Below are 22,564 nucleotides of genomic sequence, written 5' to 3' on the forward strand. Positions count from 1 at the left end.
ACTACTGATAATACCCATTAAATTGAATGATTACATTCGAAGCAGGTGCACATTGTATTTATTTTTTGATGCAAGTGCATATAGTTAAGGCCACTTAAAATAAAGTGGGACTGACTTGCATTTTACGAATCACTAATACCAGCCAAAAATAATATTTAATGCTCAACAGAAGAAAAAAAAAACACCTATATAATGTCCCGAGGCAAGTTAATATCAAAATTTCATTTTGGGGTGAATTATCCCTTTAAAATATTGTTTATTGCTAATTAAACAGTTTATAGAAATTCTCACCTCTTTTGAATTAATTTTATTTATGTAAAACATTTCTTTCATTTACTATTTTTTACAACTTTCCAGAAATCATGCTCAAAGACTTATTTGGTTTTAGTGTCACACCATAAATCATTCAGAACCTGCTCAGTCATATATAATGTTCCAGAAACATCTCCAGACCAGTCAAGCAGGATCAGTCATTCCTTCGCATTTTGTGTCTGTAATAAAGTTGCTTGAAGAGGATCACTCCCTTTCTGGAAATCCACATGAACAGGCAGCCAGTTTCACCAGTAATGTTCTTCTGGAGACATAGTAACATCCAAGAGTATTACAGATAATTTCAGGCAAGGAAAGCTGGTTTGAGTGCACTCCACACAAAGGGATACGAGTTTAATTATCCACTGAGAGGAAACAAATATTTGACAGCTGTCAAACAAAAACAGAGGAAAGAAAGAGCCAGCAGTGTTCAACGCCCACAACGACTTTCTTAAAGAGTCTGTTGTCCGTGTTACTCAGAGACAGATGGATTTATGAGCCGAGGATTCCATTTCAAGTCTTTAGACACATGGTTGTTGGGTCAGAGTTGGGAAAACTTATTTCAGCTTGTCCTCTTGGATGTTTCCCTGGAAATAACAGTAAATAAAAGATGGATGAGTAATATACAACTAATCTAACAATGATTACAGCAGCAACATATCAGACAGACATTGTTTGTAATGTGACTCTAATGAGAATTTTTTATTCGTTCACAAATTTGCTATAGTGCCGTTGCCTTCAAAATCCTTGATTTGTTTGTTTTCTTTCATTTTATGTCTTCACTGAATCACCAAGTCAAACAGGCAAAAAGAAGGAATGAAATCAAAAACCTTCATTCAAAGTTCCTCCATTTTGAGCTTTGCAGTGATTCTACCTCTGCTACAAGGATGTGTATGGGTGGGTATTCTGGAAAAAATAATATAAGAGAAAAAATCAAATAGTGTTTTTCTCTTTATTCCTAATCCCAGGAGGTGCTTTACCATCCAAGTGGTATTTAACATCCTCTTTTATAGCTAACTCTATACTTATACTTTATAGTGATACTCTATATCACTCTACTTGCTACTTATACTTAAGGTGACAGTGCGGAACATCTAGTAATGTACTCACCCTCATCTTGAATGGCCTGTTCAAGCATTAGTTCATCCAAAAATAAAAATGACTCACCTTTCTCATTATTTACTTGGGAACACAAATTAAGATATTTAGATGAAATCAAAGAGCTCCCTCAACCTCCATGTATAGCCAGGGCCGGATTAATAGGTGGGGGTGAAGCCCCAGGGCCTGTAAGAGGAGGGAGCCTGTGATTTGCTGATGAATTAGTTTGCGTCATGACGCGGGAAACGCCTGTTGCTGTTATGCTTTCGCATGTCGATAATGTGAAGTATTCCTTTCGACTCGCCACTGTTCAAAAACAGTGATGCCGCCAATCTATGGCTAGGAGTGGCTGTAGCTCAATCATAGTTTTAAATAGCCTTATTTAGTTCCCAGTAAGGGTGAGCTGTCCTGTTTTTTCCCAGAAAGTCCCTTATTTTCCAGGACAGTTCCTTATTTCAGCTTTACCTCTTGAACACTCCAGTCAAAGGTAGGCCAACCAAGCACATCATAGAACAAAAAATACAACTTAAACAGTATCTGGTAATAACGTGCAGTAAGAAAGCTCAGAATAGGCAGAATCACGCAGAATGGACTCATAACTGAAGTGCTGTCTTGGACGGTGCCTCGCGCCCATGCGAGACAGCGTGCAACCAAATCAAATAGCACAGACCGTTATCCAAATGTCCATCGCTGCTTTAATACATGCTTTAAGTCTTACTGAACCAGCTAGAAAGCAAACTTTTAAATTGATGAATTTCCCCCTTTATAAAAACAACAGTAATAATCTGGAGCAATGAAATATTGGTGCTGGCTTTCATCAGTATATCTGAAGTAAAAAACAAAACAAAAACATGCTAACCTTCTGTAATTGATTGACTCTTATTGATTAAAATAAGAATCATGGATTTTTAAGATATATCTAAACTAGTTTATTAAAATGTTGGGTTTCCTATAGCCCCTGGGCCCAATAGGTTTTTCAGTAGGCCCTGTATACAACAACCCGCTTGCAAAGTGTGATCAAGTGCTAGATCAAACTTTATGGGAGGCTCAAAAAATTATAATAATAAATGTTTACAAAGTAATGTAATAGTTTCACGTAATTCACAATCACAATATACAGTTAAAGTCAGAATTATTAGAATTGAATAGAATAGAATAGAAAGTCAGAATTGATTTATTTTCTTTTTTAAATATTTCCCAAATTATGTCTAACAGAGCAAGGAAATTTTCACAGTATGTCTGATAGTTTTTTTTTTCTTCTGGAGAAATTCTTATTTGTTTTATTTCGGCTAGAATAAAAGCAGTTTTAAATTTTTTACACACCATTTTAAGGTAAAAAATATTAGCCCCTTTAAGTTATATATCTTTTCAATAGAATACAGAACAAACCATCATTATACAATAACTTGCTTAAATATCCTAACATAAATAGTTAACCTAATTAAGCCTTTAAATGTCACTTTAAGTTGAATACTAGTAGCTTGAAAAATATCTAGTAAAATATTATTTAGTGTCATCATGGCAAAGATAAAAGAAATTAGTTATTAGAAATCAGTTATTAAAACTATTATGTTTAGAAACACGTTGAAAAAAATCTTCTCTCCATTAAACAGAAATTGGGGAAGAAAATAAACAGGGGGTGTATAATTCTGACTTTAACTGTATATCCATGCCTTTTATCAGATGGCCAAAAAGTGATAATTTTTTTTTATAAATTGTTAAAATGTCTGTGATGCAGCCAGCCCAGAGATTGATGTGTACACTATGATTTTATCGGGCTTGGACCCGGAAACAGTATTTTATACATTACAATCTAACCAGTGGACAGTCACGAGACTAGAAAATGAACCAAAATTATTGTTGATAAATTCCATGTGACTTCAGTAATATCTTTTCTTCCTCATGGGTGCAATTCAGTACGATGTATTGTTGTTTTCTGTAATAAACACACACCCTGACCTCATATGGAACACAGTAGCAGTCAAAGTTGTTTTTACAGGATTTTTTTGGAACACAAAAGTGTTCTTGAAGCTTTGTATGATTACAGTTAAACCACATGTGATATGTTTTGACAATGTTTTTGGTTCCTTTTCTAGACTTTAAACTTTTCGGTACGATTGCTGTTTTCAGAGGGTCGGAGAGCTCTTGGATTTCATTTAAAATATTGTCATTTCTGTTCTGAAGATGAATGAAAATGTCAGAGGTTTGAAAAGACATGAAGGTTATTCCTCTGAAAATAAATGATTGTTGCTCAGAGAGACAATTTCTGACCAAATTTCTGCTGTGTCCATAAATATTGGATCTGTTGTGAGCTGCAACAGTGTGTTTTTCTTGCATTTTTATTTTTTATTTTTATCCATTATGTCCAGCACTCCCACCTGCAGCCATTCTGGTGAAGGGGCTTGTTTACTTCACTTCACTTCTTCACTAATAAATTATTCCAGTAAATTAGGCACAAACATATGTGTTGATACATAACTGGAGCCTAGTGGATGTAAGTTGCTTAAGGAAGTCTCACCCTGGTGGTTTTGATCTTGTTTCCAGAGTAGCACATCCAGCCGGAGTTGTCTGGTAGAGTCTTACACTCTTCTCCCTCCAGACACGGCTCCATCTCACACCACCACTTCCCAATCACAATGGAGGCTGCAAGCAGATCATTATCAGGGTTAGACTCACTCTCACAGCCGGCTCAAAACAGGGTGGAGTTTCATCATCCACCGAGATTATCAATATCTAAAACTAAATACCCTGTCATGACTTGATATCTATCTATCTATCTATCTATCTATCTATCTATCTATCTATCTATCTATCTATCTATCTATCTATCTATCTATCTATCTATCTATCTATCTATCTATCTATCTATCTATCTATCTATCTATCTATCTATCTATCTATCTATCTATCTATCTATCTATCCATCCATCCATCCATCCATCCATCCATCCATCCATCCATCCATCCATCCATCCATCCATCCATCCATCCATCCATCCATCCATCCATGACAGATTAAACAGATTTAAGCATTTAGGCTTTAATTGATTTACAGTTTTTCTCAGTGGCTCATTTCTCACAACACTATTTACATTTGCACACCAGTTAATGCATTTCTCAAAACAATTAATCTTTTGTGCACATCATATTAGCTGTTTCTCATTTGTTCTAACAAATTGTAAATGCTTTTGGACATGCATCGAATGCTTTCATACAACTCTCTGCTGTTTTATAACATTATCATTTGCTCTTTGCTGGTTTATAACATTATTATTTGCATATGTCATAAACTCGTGAATGCTGAATAGTCATTCCATATAAAACTAATAGTTCTCATTTCATTACTCGAGCCATTACATACAAAAATGTTGAACTAGTTGTCAAAATCGGTCAAGGAAATTTTATAAACATTTTCAAATCTTTTATTTTTCTGAAAATGTCTTCTAAATTGAACAGTTCATGAATGTTTTACAGACCTGTGTATGTTGTAGGTTCAGTTCTAATATGATCTGCAATATTGTTTACAGTTGTGCACGGCTTTACCTGAAGGAAGTTAATGTTTGTTGTAAATAAGGGTGTATTTCTTATTTTGCATACTGCTGGGAATAAATTAGAATTTTAAAGTGCATAAAAATGTAAAACATACATATTCAGAGTCTTGTACTCAGCTGCCTCACTGAATACAGTGATGTCTAACTTTACTGTAGTTTTCAAATGGCTGAGCTAATAGTATATAGTTCTGTGTTTAGCATGTTCAGGAAGTGTCACTAAAATTTGACTTTATTACATTGGAAAAAAAAATTGAAAAGCCATTTGACTATCTTGTTTATAAACTATGGTGTCAGGACTTTTTATCTTGATCACACAGACACTTTCATTGACGTGAATCCTTGCTTTTGAGGAATGAACTATCCATTTTGAGCAAGTGACACACTTGCAGGTTATCAACGGGGTTTTGTATTTATCAACTAGGTTTTGTACTAATTGTTTTAGAAACGCATTAACTGTTGTGCAAATGTAAATAGTGTTGTGAGAAATGCACCAAAGCCACTGAGAAAAAAACTGTAATATTTGTTGACAAATGTCTCAGTGTTTTGTTTGTCATACAATAGAGATCCATTTTAAAATTACAGGCAGCTATAAACAAAAATCATAATATATGTGTGTTATATTTCTAACTATTGTTACTTATTTTTACAAATTAAACATTTACATTTTGTTTTAATTTAGGGTCAATTGTTACATAAAGAGCTGTACTTATAATTCAAACTGATGGTCCATTTCAGTTCTTTTCTGAAATACACTGTAAACAAATTTTTGTAAATTACACAGTATTTAACTGTAATATGATCTGTAGAACAGTTATGCAGTATGTTGCTGTATTATACCGTACCATATATTTTACAGTAAAGATATACAATACTGTAAATACATGAAAAATCACACTGTGAATGCTGTAATTGATTTACAGTAAGTTACTGGCAAACTGCTGCAAGTAAGTTACTGTAGATTCTACAGGAAGTTATTAAAACAGTACTTCTTCAATAATGTTTGACGTTATTTTGTTTTACAATCAACACATTTTCTTAAGTAACTATTTAATCTTGTTTTTTTACATTTACAGCTAACACAATTAATTAGATAAGGGTTTTAATAAATGTTTAAATTCTCAAAATGCTATTTAATGTAATGATATAATCAAGTTTCTTAATTATACAAAACATCTCATTTGAGGTTATTGTATTGAAGTATATATTTATTCGTTAATTTAGCAGATGTCTTTCCCCCAAAGCAATTAAAAAAGCACTTCAAATCACCAGACAGCAGCGGTATATGGATGCCATGACAAGTCTGAGTTAGTTAAGCACTATTATTTACATGCAGACAAATACACATGCACACACACACACACACACACACACACACACACACACACACACACACACACACACACACACACACACACACACACACACACACACACACACACACACACAAATGGTCTCCTACAAGTATTTTGTCAAGCCCTTTTACCTGCTTGAAGTACACTAAGAATTGTACATTGCTTCCACAGAAATGTGGAGTGTTTATAAGAAAGTGTCTGGTGCATATGGAAATATTGTGTTGTAATGAATTATATTGTGTAACACGGTGGCTCAGTGGTTAGCACTGTCGCCTTACAGCAAGAAGGTCACTTGTTCGAGTCTTGGCTGGGTCAGTTGGGATTTTCTCCCCGTGTTGCATGTCCCCACGTTTCCTCCGGATGATTCAATTTCCCTCACAGTCCAAAGACATGTAGTTGTTTGGATGTTTCAGCTTAAATCACAGTGTAAAACATATGCTGGATAAGTTGGCGGTTCATTCCGCAGTGGCGACCCTGATGAATAAAGGGACTAATAAAGCCGAAGGAAAATTTATGTAATATATTGTATGGTCAGTGTACAATTCCTCATGTTGCTCTGTAAACATGTCAGAGTCCTATTAATGTTTCCATTAATGGCAAAACTTTGCACCCATGTTTATTTACGTGTTTTTGACAGTCTGTATTTTATTTATTGTAACATGTGCTTTATCAAAGGGGGAGGTTGGTTCCTCTCAGGAAAGCTTTTTTTCTCCCTCTTAAAGTGTTACAAACTTGCCACGTCACCTTTGTCTTGTTCATTGGGCCTTTAAGGTACAATTTCCTGTAAAGCTGCTCTGAAAAACTACATGTAGTGAAAAGCACTATACAAATAAAACTGAGTCGACTCTAATGTGTCTGAATAGCCTCAGTGGATGTGTGCGGTCAGTAGGAGCACAGAGTGCCATTTTATGAAAAGTATTATATTCTCAAATGAAATCCCATGCCAATTCATTTACCTCAATCGCTTCAACCTTGCAGTCTTCGAAAATCATGTGAAAAATGACATTGTTCACATTCTAAGTGTATAATGAAGGTCAATTTTCTGCCCTTACAAAAAGGTTTTACGTCATTTCTGCGGCATTAGAGAAAATCATCCTTGTGAAACTATCAATTTGTCCCACTTTTTGTCAAATGTATGAGAAAGAATAGAGACCATTAAGGAATCAGGCACTCAGAACATCTTATCTTTGCATCATATGAACCTTTTACAATATGATACATTAATGCATTATGGTAATGCTATCACAGTGAACATCAAACATTTAGGATCTTTATAAGGCACTTAAATGTTATTAATATTCTGACAAGTACTAGACAAGTTTGTGACTTACTCCATGTCTGTGGTAGCGGTGCTGAACTGAAGTCACATTCATCAATATTATAAAATGTAAAAGCACTCAAGCCGTAGTTGTCTCTTTGTGAATAGGCCTTTAAAAATTTATCTGCCGGTGCTCAACACTTTCCTCCATGGATACTTTAAAAGGGTGAATAAATGTTCAAGCATCATAGGCTGGTGTGCTCATATCTACAATAGTAACAGCACTTGCTAATTCAACACTTTTTTGACAGTTCGGTATGCCACACTGCAAAAAAAGTCAAATTTTGTATAGTTTATTTAAAAATCTTTTTTGAAAGGCACCTATTTTACCCCTTTTTCAAGATTTAAAATAGTCTTTTGTGTCTCCAGAATGTGTCTGTAAAGTTTCAGCTCAAAACACCCATCAGATTATTTATTATACCTTTCAGAATTTGGGATTTTAGCTCTGAACAAAATGTAGCTGTTTTTGTTGCCTGTGCCCTTAATGCTCTTTCTCCCAACCCACTGTTCCCACGTGCCTGTCAGAGTGCGCCTCAATCTCCACCTCGGCTGAGTAAGATAAACAGCACAGTGACAGACATGAAGGAAGCAGATCTCGAGTAACGTTTATGAGAAATACTACGGTAAGAACTTTCCCGATGATTATTTGATGTTGTGAAGTTATTTTAAGACTTTCTGCATCGGTGAGTACCAACAATGTCATTACAAAGTAACACACACACAGCACGTTTAACTTACACTGTTTTTGCATGGCAAACGTGACATGATACACGTTAATATCAACTGCTGTATGGATATCTGTTATGTTAATGTACAAAATAAACCTGATTTAACCTCCACAAACCGGGATTGAAGCATCTTCTTTTATAATTGAACTGATGTGCGCCTGTGGTGATAAAGTAAGATGGTAAAATCAATGTAATTCATTAACATGCATTGTTTTAAAAACATTTTAAACTTTAACACATTTTAAACCCATTCTTGATTACATTTGGTGATTGATGATCACAGAGAGCAGAACAGATCTTTTAATCCCAGTTGCTTTGCACAAGTCCTGTCTTGTTGATATGATAATATGTGTTACTACGAAGACATGTTTATATGCAGCTGTCAATCAATTCGGTGGGTGGGGAAACCGCATTCTTACGTCAAGTTGTGGTGGACCTTAAAAATGAGAGGGGTTTGGATCCTATTTTAATGTCAGAAAATTAAAAAAAGAGACTTATTGTCTTTAAATAACCCCATTATAACTGTGGACACATGCACTACCTACACAAAGTTCTGTCCAAACAACTTCTAAAAGATGATTTTCATTATAGGTGCCCTTTAAATATTGTTCTCTATTTTACATTCATTTTTCAGTTTCATTCATTTTGGGTAAAAGCAAAAAAAACTTAAATTTAAAATAGTGCAAAACACAGAAATTATTCAAGATTTTATTCATTTTCTGGTATGCAAGCTTTTTTTTTCTTTTTAGCACATCTCAATACAAAAAACAAAACAAAACAACAACATTGCCTGTAGTTCTGTACAAAACCAATACTAGTTTAAAGCACAAAGACACTATAATACATAAACAAAGCGACTGTTGTTTGTAATCGAACAAATATGAGTTTTTTTTTTAAGTATTTAAGCAGTGAGCAATTTTTTGGGTGATTTTAAGATACAAAAATATAAATCCAATTTTGTGTCCGTATAAAATTTAGTAATGGAAGAAATTAAAAACACATTAAAAGCATATTAACTGCAAATAAAGTGTCTACTTCATATACAGTGCAGATAATATGCAAAGTAACATTACAGTTCCAATTAATATTCTAAGGTGACCGAGAGAGCTTAACGTGCTGGAATTTAAGAAAACACATGCAATTGCAAAAAACACCAGCAAATTAAGAAAAGGTCTTGTTCGCTTTGATAGCACACATGCTGCAAATCATCACAATGCAAACACATTAAAAATTGTGCTGCATTGTCTCACAACGTTAACAATTTTCAAAAACGCGCTGTATTTTCCCACAATGCAAACAATTTAATAAACGCCCTGCATTTTCTCACAACGCAAACAATTTGCAAAAACGTGCTGCATTTTCTCACAACACAAATAGAGCGAAAACGTGACGGATGTCGCTGTGCCGTGACTATTGCTCAGTACAATTGTGATCATTGAAAGGTGAGTTTTTTGTTTGTTAATATCCCGACTCCAGTGTCTTTAGTATTTATTAGCATAAATAACCTAAATAATGGGGTCTGTCACATTTTAGGTTCTTCTTGAAACATTTCCATTGTGTTGTAAGTAAATGCAGTACGTTTTCGTAAACTTTTTGCTTGTTGTGAAAATGCAGCGCGTATTTTAAAAATGAGTTTGTGTTGTGAGGATTTGCAGCATGTGCTGTCAAATGGATGAAGATCTATTCTTAATTTGCTGGCGTTTTTTTTTTTTGTAATTGCATGTCTTTTCTTAAATTGCAGCACGTTAAGCTCTCTCGGCCACCGTAGTATTCAGATACTAAATAAGAGAAAAACAATATAAATTAAGAGCAATGTATATGTTTTAAAAAACGTAATGGCTAGAACTAACTTTCAAATAGTATTCAACATTTTATCCAAACTTTTTCAAATAAAATTTTTATAAATATAAGAGACTAAATAACTATATAAAAAAATTTGTAAGTCTGAATATTGAAATAATTGTTGGATATTATTTATTAACCCAACATGTATGTTTGGAATAATATTTGTACATTTTGGAAAAAAATCTATGTAATTTTGTTTAATGTGCATCATCACATTTAGCAGAATGTGTCATTGATCAAGCACATAAATAAAGCTTTGGCTTAAACCTTTTGCAGTACCTATGATTATTTATTTATTATTTAAAATATGATGACATTGAGAATCAAAATTAAATGAACTGAATTGAGTAATTGCTTTAATGTTTGAAGTAACATTTGTGACAATGAAATAAAAGATGAGTGAAATAATGTTCCACTGTCATTCAGTGTAAAAAAAATAAATATGAAGAATAAAAATATGTAGCAAGTTACCCTGAGCTGTATTAGTAGAATAAGTAATAGTATTATATTTTAAGATATTAAAACTCTTACAAATATGTAAAACCTAGTGGTTTAAAGGATAGCTGTAAAGTATATAACAAAACATTTAAATGACATTGAATTAATAATTTTGGGTCTGCACTGTGAGTCTTTAAACAGAGTTTTAATATGTCATCAAACAATTCTTGTTCGAAATAAATGATTTAAAAGGAATGTGAACTAGTCTTAAACATATAATCTAAACAATAATTTATAGCAAGCTTTGCATAAGATGGAGAAATGCAAAGGCAAACCCAACATCAATTGTCTTTTAGCAGATGTTCTTTTAAAATAAATAATTGTTTATGTTGAACAATATGTGACTGATTAATTCAATGACAATCTAAAATATAAAACATAATTGGAGACAAAAGGATTAATTATTTTGTAACAAATTAGAGCACGTATTGTTTATTAAATTGGTGTAAGTGTATGCGTCTTTTCAGCGCTAGGTTAAAAATAAAAAATAAATAAAGTCCATGAAAAACATAACCTCGGGCAAGAGCTCTGTGTTTTGATAAAAATTCACTTTAGTCTTTTCCTCCAAAAAGTAAACAAAGCAGCTCATACATAACACGTATTCTTCAATGTCGTGTGCTCCTCCGACAGGAAGAGCATTAGCCTTCAGCCTCACATCCAGAAATACCAAGAGGAAAACAAGAACATGGACTCATTTTAATGGCCACCGTCTCTATGAAACTTCAGTAAATGTGTCAGGTTGATTTAGCTAGGAACCAGAGAACATAAAATGCAACAGAATTAGCCTACATAACTTAACATTTAAATGCCAGATACTGATAAAATATTATAGCTGCTTCAGTATGATACTGCCGCAAAGACCATAATATATTCAAATCAATCTATCTATCTATCTATCTATCTATCTATCTATCTATCTATCTATCTATCTATCTATCTATCTATCTATCTATCTATCTATCTATCTATCTATCTATCTATCTATCTATCTATCTATCTATCTATCTATCTATTCATCCATCCATCCATCATCTATCTAACATTCTTCAAAATACTTCATTCTTCAAAATATATATCACAGTATCTATCTACTGCAACAATACTCAATTGTAATATTCATACAGTAATATAAACAGTTAATTTAGTTCATGTTCCTAATGATAAATAATAGAACATGCAACAGAATCTTCAGTTGTTGTGTTAATTCCTTTTGTTGGCAGAAACAGCAACATTGTAAAACATTGTGAACAGCAGCAAGAACATAACTAAAAAATGGCTTTGGGCCAAACGGCTGTATTTTATTCCTTGTTGCTTTAAATAAATTAAAGGTTTAGACCATGCTTGGATATTTTCTTTTACAGAATAGGAAAAACAGTAAGCCCAGAATAACACATATACACATACAATTAAAAAAAGAAATATTCCGAACACATGTCTTTGCCTCTGGACTTCACTAGATCTCAGCAGAATAAACAACACACTGCTACATCTGTCTTTGTTTTTATTGATGCTGTTTTCTGTTCCTGAAATGTAGTCGCATTGTTAATTTTCATTTTTCACAGTCCTTTCAATCTTGCCTGAGCACTGTTCAAATATCTGCTGAATTCTTATCACAAAAGATAAATATGTTGTATATGGCCACAGTTAAGCAGCTCTGGTGGTTGAGTATTGTTTATTTGAATACTGAATGTTTTGAAAGACTTGGCAACCTATCCTCATACGTGTTACCAGATAAGAGCAAAATTAGAGAACATTTTTTTTTCTTCTCTGTTCAAAATTGGAAAAAAAAAATTGTGACATTCTCCACATTTTCTCTCAAGTATTTGTCGTTCATGTATGACCAGTCTTCTTGTTGTTCTTGAGTAGAACTGTAGAATTTACAGATATGAAACAAACATCTTCCCTCAAGCATCTTCTCTCCTTTTGGTCTTCATCTGAACAACCTGCTGTTTTTTCGGTCTTTTAAAGTTTAAGTCTAAGTTTAATTTAATATAATTTAGGAGGTAACCGCAAGTCTTAAATACTACTAAATAAACTTAAATTCTGCTTAAAGTATGAGTAAAAATTACCCCTTCTAAAAGTACTCAAGAGTAGTAGTATGCTGCCACCACCATGCTTCACTGTAGGAATGGTATTAGCCTGGTGATGAGTGGTGCCGGGTTTTCTCCAAACATACTGTAACACCTGGCATTCACTCCAAAGAGTTCAATTTTAGTCTCATCAGACCAGAGAATTTTTTTTCGTATGGTCTGAGAGTCCTTCAGATGCCTTTTGGCAAATTTCAGGTGAGGAGTGGCTTCCGTTTGGCCACTCTACCAACCATACAGGCCTGATTGGTGGATTGCTGCACAGAGGGTTGTCCTTCATACCGCAAGTATATATCAAACCTGTGAGAAGCACTAATAGTATTGTATTTGTATGCTAATGTTTAACGTTTAGGTTTTTGACAAGTTAGGGGTTAAGTTTCAAAAAAAAATTATTAAAACAATCTGTTAAATGCTATATTCTAAATGCTATAAAAAAAGTAAGAATTAAGTTTGGCAAATCAAGAACCCATTTCGTACCATGGATCTCAAAATCTGTCTGTAACATATGTGTGAAATGTTCTATATATATTATATGGAATCTAAAGGTTCAAAATTGCCTTCAGAGTTCATTCTTAGCAAAGTATATTACTAATCAAAACATTTTTTGTTTTTGGAGTTATTGACATGTCAAAATGCCTTTGAGGAAGATGATCTTTACTTTTAATATAATAATGTTTTGTTTTTTTTAACAAAAGAAAACATGATAATTTTGATTTAATAATTTTTTTTTCCCCAAAAATTTTTGTCATTTAGGGTCTTGTTTATTAATAGTATAATATTTTAATGGCTTTGAAATAGGCACACACATTTCCCTGAGCAGAAAACCATCTGATTCTGATTTATTTAATTAGATTGATAAGTAGATTGACTTGAAAGTAACTTGCTAGACCAAGCGATGACTTGACGTGACTTAAAATAAGCAGTGACTTGACTTGAGTCCGACAAAAAATTACTTGACTTGCTTGAGACTTGAAGCTTATGACTTGAGACTTGCTTGTGACTTGCACATGTGTGACTTACTCCCACCTCTGGTGCTTTGACATGCACCGTCAACCCTTATATAAACAGGTGTATGCCTTTTTAAATCATGTCCAATCAACTGAAATTACTACAGGTGAACTCCAAATTAATTTATAACATTTTGCAATAAGGTTGTAACATAAAAATGTGGAAAAAGTGAAGTGCCATGAATACTTTCCAGATGCACGGTAAATGGGGGTAAATAAAAAATTTAAAACATGAATCACAAAATACAGAAAGCTGCCAATATATGGATATTTTCTACACAGGCTCTCCTTTAATTTTAATCTTCACAACATGTTGTTTCATGTGATGCTTGCATTAAACTCGGTTGCTAACCCTCCATTTCACCTTTGCCATTTAAAGAAATACAGCCTCAGTCTGCGTTCACTTTGAGTTCACATCTTTATCTCCATATAGAGTGACAGTGAATGGTGACTGAGGCTGTCATTCTGTCTCCGTTTCTTGGAAGAAAGTCAGTCAAACAGGTCTGGGACCACATGCTGATGAGTAAATGATAACACCATGGCTTTGAGCTGTGAATTTAAGTGCTTTAACGTTCAACAAATGACACACTTCATCTTTAAGAAAGGACTATGCTAACGAGCCTGACTTGAGGGAAAGGTGGGAGGCTCCTCGGCGAGACGCAGTCAAAGTTAATGTTCTTTGATTATCTCGGGTGCGTTGCGATGCGAGATGTTCTCCCAGAAGTGTTAGTTTACAGCAGCTCGTTTGTCATAAGGACAGAGCATTAATAATGAAAAGCCCCGAGGATCTGAGCTTTTCTAGGGCAGGGACACTGCAAGAGCGACCCTGAACAGAGTTTCTTCAAACATACAGTACCACACCTTAAAAAAAGCAGAGGCACAGTCCTTTTGAGCACCTTGTGGTGATGCGCAGTGTATGATCAATATTGTATTTGGGTCAGTTTTGGGATTTCTAAACAAATGTTATGTTAGTACAGCAAGAATTGTTTTATTTTTAAGAGATTTAACCAAATTGTTACACTTTGAGTTATTTTTTGCCAGACATTTTATAGTGGCAATGCATCTTGAGGCTGTGGATCAGAGGTGATAATATTATAAGTTTCAGTCTTGTGCACAGATCGATTGTTTTGCTTCATAAGGCCTCAATGTATTGTCAGGAGCCACAGGTATTGATTTTATTTTTGCTTCTATGTTTTTTTTTTTTAATCTCAAAAGTAACTGTAGTCATTGACTTTCAGTTTGGGATTCACCAAGGATTGTGGTTTCAGATAAAAATCTTCTTTAATGTTCAACTGAAGAAAACAAAGTCACCTAAATGTGTAAAAGAAATGTTCAGCTTAGTTTATAAAAGCCACAGATGTTTATTTTGTTTAGTGTATTTATGTTTTCTAAAGTGGCGATGCTGTGGCGGAGTAGCTAGAGCTGTCGCCTCACAGCAAAAAGGTTGCTGGTTCGAGCCTCGGCTGGGTCATTTGGCGTTTCTGTGTGGAGTTTGCATGTTCTCTCTGTGTTCATGTGGGTTTCCCTAGGGTGTTATGGTTTCCCCAAATGCAGTACAGATGAATTGAGTAGGTTAAATTGTCCGTAGTGTATGAGTGTTGATGGTTCATTCAGCTTTGGCGACCCCGGATTAGTAAAGGGACAAACCAAAAAAGAAAATGAATGAATGAATGTTTTCTGATTTCCAGAAGTAAACTTGCGATTAATGATTTTTAAATCATCTTTAAATGCTCTGCAGAAGACAAACTTCCTTTATTAATGGATGACTTGACAGTGATTAAATGATCTTAATTTTTTAATGATTTTTTTTCACTATGGGTGAACTACCCCTTTAATACCCCGAATTATCAATTTATGTTCTTTAAAAATGCAATTACATTCATTAATTTATTCATTTTCTTTCAGCATTCCCTTTATTTATCAAGGGTTGCCACAGCAGAATGACAATCTATACAAACTCATTCACACAAACTCATACACTGCAGCCTATTTAGTTTATTCAATTCCCCTATAGCACATGTCTTTGGACTGTAGGAAACCGGAGCACCCAGTGGAAGCCCATGCGAACACAGGGAGAACATGCAAACTCCACACAGAAATACCAGCTGGCCCAGTCGGAGCTTGAATCAACCATTGTCTTGCTGTGAAGCGATTGTGCTAACCACTGAGCCACTGTGTCGCCCCTTATGCAATTATATACAGTAAAAGTATAAAAATCTCAATAAAAGCATTTTTAAAATGAGCACATATTTGCACATCCACACATGAATGAGAATATGATACATTGTAGTTTTGCTTGAAAATATATCAAGTTTTGATATATTTATATAGTTTTATATTCACATAATAAGTAGAAGTTACTAATTAAAAACAAACATGTACTCCTCATTTACCTTCCCTCTACTTATTCCAAACATCTCTGAATGTTTTTTCTTTTGTTAAACAAAAAAAGGTGATATTTTGAAGCATGTTGGAAACTGGTAATTTTTGACTTTCAAAAGAAGGAAAAATATTTACTATACAGTATTAAGTTGCTTCCAGTTTCCAAAATTCATTAAAATGCCTTCTATTGTGTCTGAATAAAGAAGAAAAATGGTCAAGGTCTAAAACTATTTATGGGGTGAGTAAATGGAGATTGTAATGTCATTTTAGCATTAATTATCCCTTTCATATATTACTGTAAAAATATATTTAATTAGTGTAAAGAGCAATAAGAGTAATACTGAAGCAGTTTCATCTTCAAGAGGTACAATATTACTTAGATAAATAATACTGCAAGACAATAATAAATCTAAATATTACATAAATGAATGTACAAATATTTTAGTAATGTTTAAAAAGATTTGAAAAAAATAAAAATTAAATGTTCTACTGCAACACTAATTAATTAAAATACTTATAAAAAAATACTTATACATATATACATAACATTTTGGGTGAACTATCCCTTTAATACTGTCCATTGAATTATACATTTATTTTCTTAAAAAATGTAATCATTCAAATAATTCTAATATATGATGAGAAAATAGATATTTTTTTGCACATTTACTCAGTAAGTTTTGATAGCTTTTTATAGGCTCACGTTTATCATTTTTTTATTACAGTGACAGCACAGTTGCACTAACCTGTCTGAACACTGCAGGGTTGCACTGAAATAGTTCTCAGCCACTGAGCATCTGTTACACTTCATGCAACATAACACAATGCAGCTACAGGAAATTAAAGGCATAGTTCACCCCAAAATTTAAATTCTTTCATCATTTACTCATACTTCACTAATTCTATTTCATTCTTTCATTCATTTTTCTTCGGCTTAGTTCCTTTATTCATCAGGAGTCGCCACAGCGGAATGAACCGCCACCTTATCCAGCATATGTTTTACACAGCGGATGGCCTTCCGGCTGCAACCCAGCACTAGGAAATAATTGTATGGTTTTTAATTCTGGTGAACACTACTATTGTTGAAAACCAGTAACCATTGACATTGATAGTAGAAAAAAACAAATACTATGAAAGGCAATGGTTACCAGTTTCCAACAATATTCCGTATATCTTGTCTTATATAATCTAATTTTATTTTTGTCCAACAGAACTAAAAAAAAAAAAAGCTCAAACTGAATTGTAACGTCAAAAGTGAGCAAACCATGACAAAATGTTCAATTTAGGGTGAACAATCCCTTTACGACAGTTCATTGTTGTAGGATGTTATGTCTCTTCACCCACCGTCAACACAGGAGGGTTTGTTCCTGGTGGTTCCTGCCACTTTCCCAGGTAAACAGGAGCACTTCACTGTCTGAGATCTCTCTTCAATCTTGTTTTTGTTACAGCACCTGTGCGCCGCGATCACCTCGCATGTCCCTCCTTCTGTCGAAAGACAAAGCCATTAGGAAACAGAGGAAAAACTCCTGACTCGCCTGCTGGATCTACATTTACAATCATTATCTCATGCATGTCATCTTTCATGGTCTGCTTATATTGGCTCATAATTCATCATGCATTTCAATGTAGACACGACAGACACTCCTTAGGGAAGATGAAGTGCTGCTTTAGAAACAGAAACAAGTGGGAGCGAGATGAAGGATGATACACAGAATTTGCACATGATATACCACATTTTCGGTCAAAGATTTATTTTCTATTTTCTAGTCTTATTATTTTACATCCAGTTTATAATCTATTTATTTTTATCTTCTATCATTTACTTAAAATTTCATATTTACTTTATTTTCTTATTGTTGGGAGCATCCATTCTGTTCTTTTGATTATTATTATCTTTTCTTTTGTTCCTTTTTGAAATATTGCTGTTTGCTCTATTTTTTCCCATCTCTTATTTATTTACCCTTCATTTTTATCTTTATTCAAATAACATTTTCTTTTTTTTTGTATTTATTGTTTCTTACCCTCTTTTGTTTTCTTCTCTTTTTGACAAATATATTTATTACCATATTGTGCAGATACAATATCATATCCATACAAAAATATGTAATACACTGTTCTGCTCTTTCACAACTAAGAACCAATGACCATTAAAAAAAACAATATAGTTATTTAATAACATATAACTCAGTAAATATAAACAAAAAACATTATAAAAATCATTGTATAAATAACAAAAAAACTAACAATAAAATAAATAATAATAATAATAATAATAATAATAATAATAATAATAATAATAATAAAAATAATAATAATAATCTCCAAATCTCCAATAAAGTATCCACTTTCCTTACTAATACGCAATTCCCTATCTGGCTCAAAAGCCGAATAGTTCCAATTAGTGCCGTTAGAGGGTTTGTAAAGGCTGATATGTTATAAGATGGCATTTCTGTGTGGAGTTTGCATGTGCGATCCTTGTTTGCGTGGGTTTCCTCTGGGTGCTCCTGTTTGTCCCACACTCCAAAGATATGCGGTATACAGTTGAAGTCAGAATTATTAGCCCCCTTGTAATATTAACCCCTATGTTTATTTTTTTTTTTTTTACCAACTTCTGTTTAACAGAGAGAAGATTTTTTAACACATTTTTATACATAACAGTCTAATAACTGATTTATGTTATCTTTGCCATGATGACAGTAATTAATATTTGACTAGATATTCTTCAAGACACTTCTATACTGCTTAAAGTGAGATTTAAAGGCTTAATTAGGTTAAATAGGTTAACTAGGCAGGTAAGGATAATTAAGCAAGTTATTGTATACCGATGGTTTGTTCTGTAGAATGTTGAGAAAATATTGCTTAAAGGGGCTAATAATTTTTACCTTAAAATGGCTTTAAAGAACTTAAAAACTGCTTTTATTTAAGCCAAAATAAAACTAATAAAAAATTAGATTTTCTCCAGAAGAAAAAGAATTATCAGACATACTGTGCAAAATGTCTTGCTCTGTTAAACATCATTTGGGTTATATTTATAAAGAAAAAAAAATCAAAGGGGCTAATAATTCTGACTTCCGCAGCTGGAAGGGCATCCACTACGTAAAACTCATGCTGGATAAGTTGGTGATTCATTCTGCTGTGGCGACACCAGGTAATTAATGGGACTAAGCCGATGAGAAAATAAAGAATATTTAAGACCAAAACATATGTTTGTGCTTTGCTGTAGATTGTTGACATAAATAAATTTTAAAAATAGAAGTAAGTAGTGAATGCAAATATAAAAACTGACAAGTATATAAAGGTGTATATTAGTGTTATGTGTGCAGCTGCAATGAGCAATGGCATGTAAAGTATGTTGTTAAATAAATGAGTGTATATGTAAAAGTAGAGATGTTTGTTTCACAATTACTATTATAAGGTGTTCATGAGATTAGCCTGCAGTAAAACTATTATCTTTGAGTAATTAATTCATGAGTGAGTAAACTATTATCTCTCCTTTTATGTTCTTATACTATTATTTTATATTTATATTCTTTTGTATTTACGTTATTGTACTTCTGTTGTACCTTTTTTACTGTGTTCTCCATCATTTATTTTTATGTTATTTCTGCATTGTTTATAGTAGATTCTTAAAATCAAGCAATTTTCTATTAACTTATTATATTTTCCCCTGTCTTTTTCTTTACTTTTTGCCTTCCTTTTATGTTCCTGGTGAAATATTATTTTATCAACTTATTTATTTTCCCCTTCATCCATTTCATTGCTTGTCTCTTTTTATTTTCTTGTTTTTCCAGTTTTTGTACTATATTTCTATTTACTTTATATTCCCATTATTTTCTCTTTTATGTTCTTGTTCAAATCTAATATTGTTTTATTTACTTAATTTTGTTCAGATGTCCTTCAGGTCTTATATTTCTTTACTTACACAACATTATTTTTTCTTTTTATGTATTTTACTTCCCTTCTTTTACATTATCTTTCATTTTTCTGTATAGATTTCCTTATTTATATCCCCGTATTTATTTTCTGCATTATCTATTGTAAACTATCGATCATGCCAATAAAACTTAAAAAATAAAAAAGGCGCTCTAAGAGATCATGACTAAAGAGAAATGCAGAGGTCCTTGAGGCAGCTGCAATTTCTGTAAGAGCACTTTAACAATGAGTGATCTGAAATGAACCCAAGTCCTTTAATAGACCTGTATTCCTGTACATAGTCACAGTGAAATATTACCAAACAATCTGGTAATCCAACCTTTAGAGACAGATTTCTCATTTCAAGACTGGAAATCTCAAGTTCATAAACAGATTGCAGCTATTCTTCATTAAATACTGAACACCATTTACAAAGCTCTGTAAATTCAAGGTTGCCAGAACAGAAACTGTAATTTAGCAAAGGTATTCATTAAATAAACTAAACGGTAGCAATAGGATGACTTGCAGCTTATTCAGAACAGGTTTTTGAGAACAGTGACTTTTTTGACAAAAACCAAAGCTTCTGCATTATATCAGTGCTCACTAAAACAACTTCATTCATTCATTTTATTTTCAGCTTAGTCCCTTTATTAATCAGGGGTCACCAAAGTGGAATGAACTGCCAACTTTTACAGAATGTTTTACGCAGTGGATGCCCTTCTAGCTGCAACCATGACAGGGAAACACCAACAAACTCGTATTCACACACATATGGACAATTTAATTCACCCATAGGTCTTTGAACTTGTGGGGGAAAACAGAGCACCCAGAGGAAACCTACGCCAACACGGGGAAAACATGCAAACTCCACACAGAAATGCCAACTGACCCAGCCAAGGCTCGAACCAGCAACCTTCTTGCTGTCAGGTGACAGGGCTACCCACTCCACCATGTGAAAACATTTAAATTTACTTCTAAAACAGTGTAATTTAGTTTGTTTCACTTACTTGAAATAGTAAATAAAAGCAAAACTACTTTAATTTAGTCTGTTTATAGCTCAATACTTATTTATGCATGAAAAAATCACATTTTATTTACTTCTTTTATTTAAAGGCTAATACAACAAACAACAGATTTAAGTGAGTAACAAACTGGAATTTATTTCAGGAAATATTTAAGTCGCTTTAGGTAAATGTTTGTTATTTGTCTGGTCTTTCTTTGTCATTTCAACAAAAGAAGCTGTCCGATTCGTGGATAAATCGTTTGAATCAATTTTTGATCAACGTTGAACCATTGAATTAGATCAAGGCTGTCTAAACGATTCTTTCACCGATTCGATTCTCGAGTTCAATTCATAAATTCAAATCACTCGGCATCCAAGAAAGCAACTTCTGAAAACAAACAACTTGCACTTCAGTTCGTTTCCTATGCAAAATTATTTAGGCATACGATTCGTATTAGCTTAAACGTGTTCTCGTGGAAAACTTCTCCGTTGGTGTTTACAGAAGAAAGATAATGCATGAGATCAACATGATGGTGAGTAAATATTAATTTTCATTTTGCGTGGAACTATTTTTAATCATTAGCAGTAACCAAGGTGCTAAAAAATCTGGACTGCATTTCCCAAAAGCATCGATCATAGCCTTTTAAGCCTAAACAGATCGTAAACATCATTGTGCAACTGATCTTAATGTCACGGCCTGTTTCTCAAAAGCACAATAAAGCACATGAAAATTGTCGTAGATACCAGTGCTCTGGAGAAGCTAATCGTTAAAGCTATACTTGCGTCGTAAGAAGAAGTTGTGATAACAATCGACAAATTGCACTTGTAACTTTATTCAAGTGCAGTCTTATACAGAAATGGCATATATTAGCTTATAGCTACCTGACTATATTTGTTATTCCAGTGGTTGAAAACATAATTATGTAAATTGTCGTTTTTACGATATTTTGAAGATTATACATATAGCATTTATATACAGTATGTGGAAAAATAGGCATGCTGAAAACAATCAAACAAAAAATGCACATCTAAATTAAATGTCTGATAAAAAATGTACCCCATATGGTCTAAAACCTGACAGATGGGCAAATCTAAGCTTGTTTTTAATAAAACAAATATAAATATGGATATAATAAATAATACTGCTAATAATAATAACATTATACAAAAGCAAATTGTTATGAATGAACTGAAAAAGCCTCCCGAGATGAAGAAGACATAAAAGCAGTGGTTTTTCATATTTATGTAGGCTAGAAAATAATGTTTTGTAATATTTTAATCCTTTATATTTATATCCTATATCTATTCTTATTATATCCTATATATATATATATATATATCCTTAATATTTAATTTTTTTCATATGTAAAGATATTTGCCTATTGCTCTCTTGTGCGTATTAAGCAATGTGTAAGCGAGGCGCAACTCTGCGCCGGAGTTTAGACAGGGTTTGTTTTGGTCTAATGAAAAATCT

At 33.2% G+C, this 22,564-nt stretch overlaps 1 protein-coding gene and 1 long non-coding RNA gene across 5 annotated transcripts in view; one reads left to right on the top strand and one right to left on the bottom strand.

The window, feature by feature from the left end:
* Positions 1–292: 292 nt before the first annotated feature.
* Positions 293–22,564, bottom strand: part of tafa1a (TAFA chemokine like family member 1a) — a 109,880-nt gene continuing 87,608 nt past the window's right edge. Inside the window, exons 3-6 of one of the 4 annotated variants that reach the window (XM_087304987.1) lie at positions 17,520–17,657; positions 3,926–4,050; positions 1,140–1,215; positions 293–896 (exon numbers count right to left, since the gene is read on the bottom strand). In XM_087304987.1, the coding sequence (XP_087161113.1) occupies positions 1,189–1,215; positions 3,926–4,050; positions 17,520–17,657 (290 nt within the window). In that variant the 3' untranslated portion in view covers positions 293–896; positions 1,140–1,188. Of the gene's footprint in view, positions 897–1,139; positions 1,216–3,925; positions 4,051–17,519; positions 17,661–22,564 lie in introns of all 4 variants that reach the window. The other 3 variants (NM_001386558.1, XM_087304986.1, NM_001386557.1) reach the window with 3 other exon arrangements.
* The window catches only part of LOC141380478 (uncharacterized), a 91,871-nt gene continuing 90,658 nt past the window's right edge, over positions 21,352–22,564 (top strand). The window contains exon 1 of the long non-coding RNA XR_015523415.1: positions 21,352–21,623. This is a non-coding gene — a long non-coding RNA (uncharacterized LOC141380478). The remainder of the gene's footprint in view (positions 21,624–22,564) is intronic.

This window comes from Danio rerio, chromosome 23, assembly GCF_052040795.2.
Source record: "Danio rerio strain M-AB ecotype USA chromosome 23, GRCz13ab, whole genome shotgun sequence".
Classification (NCBI taxonomy): Eukaryota; Metazoa; Chordata; class Actinopteri; order Cypriniformes; family Danionidae; genus Danio; species Danio rerio.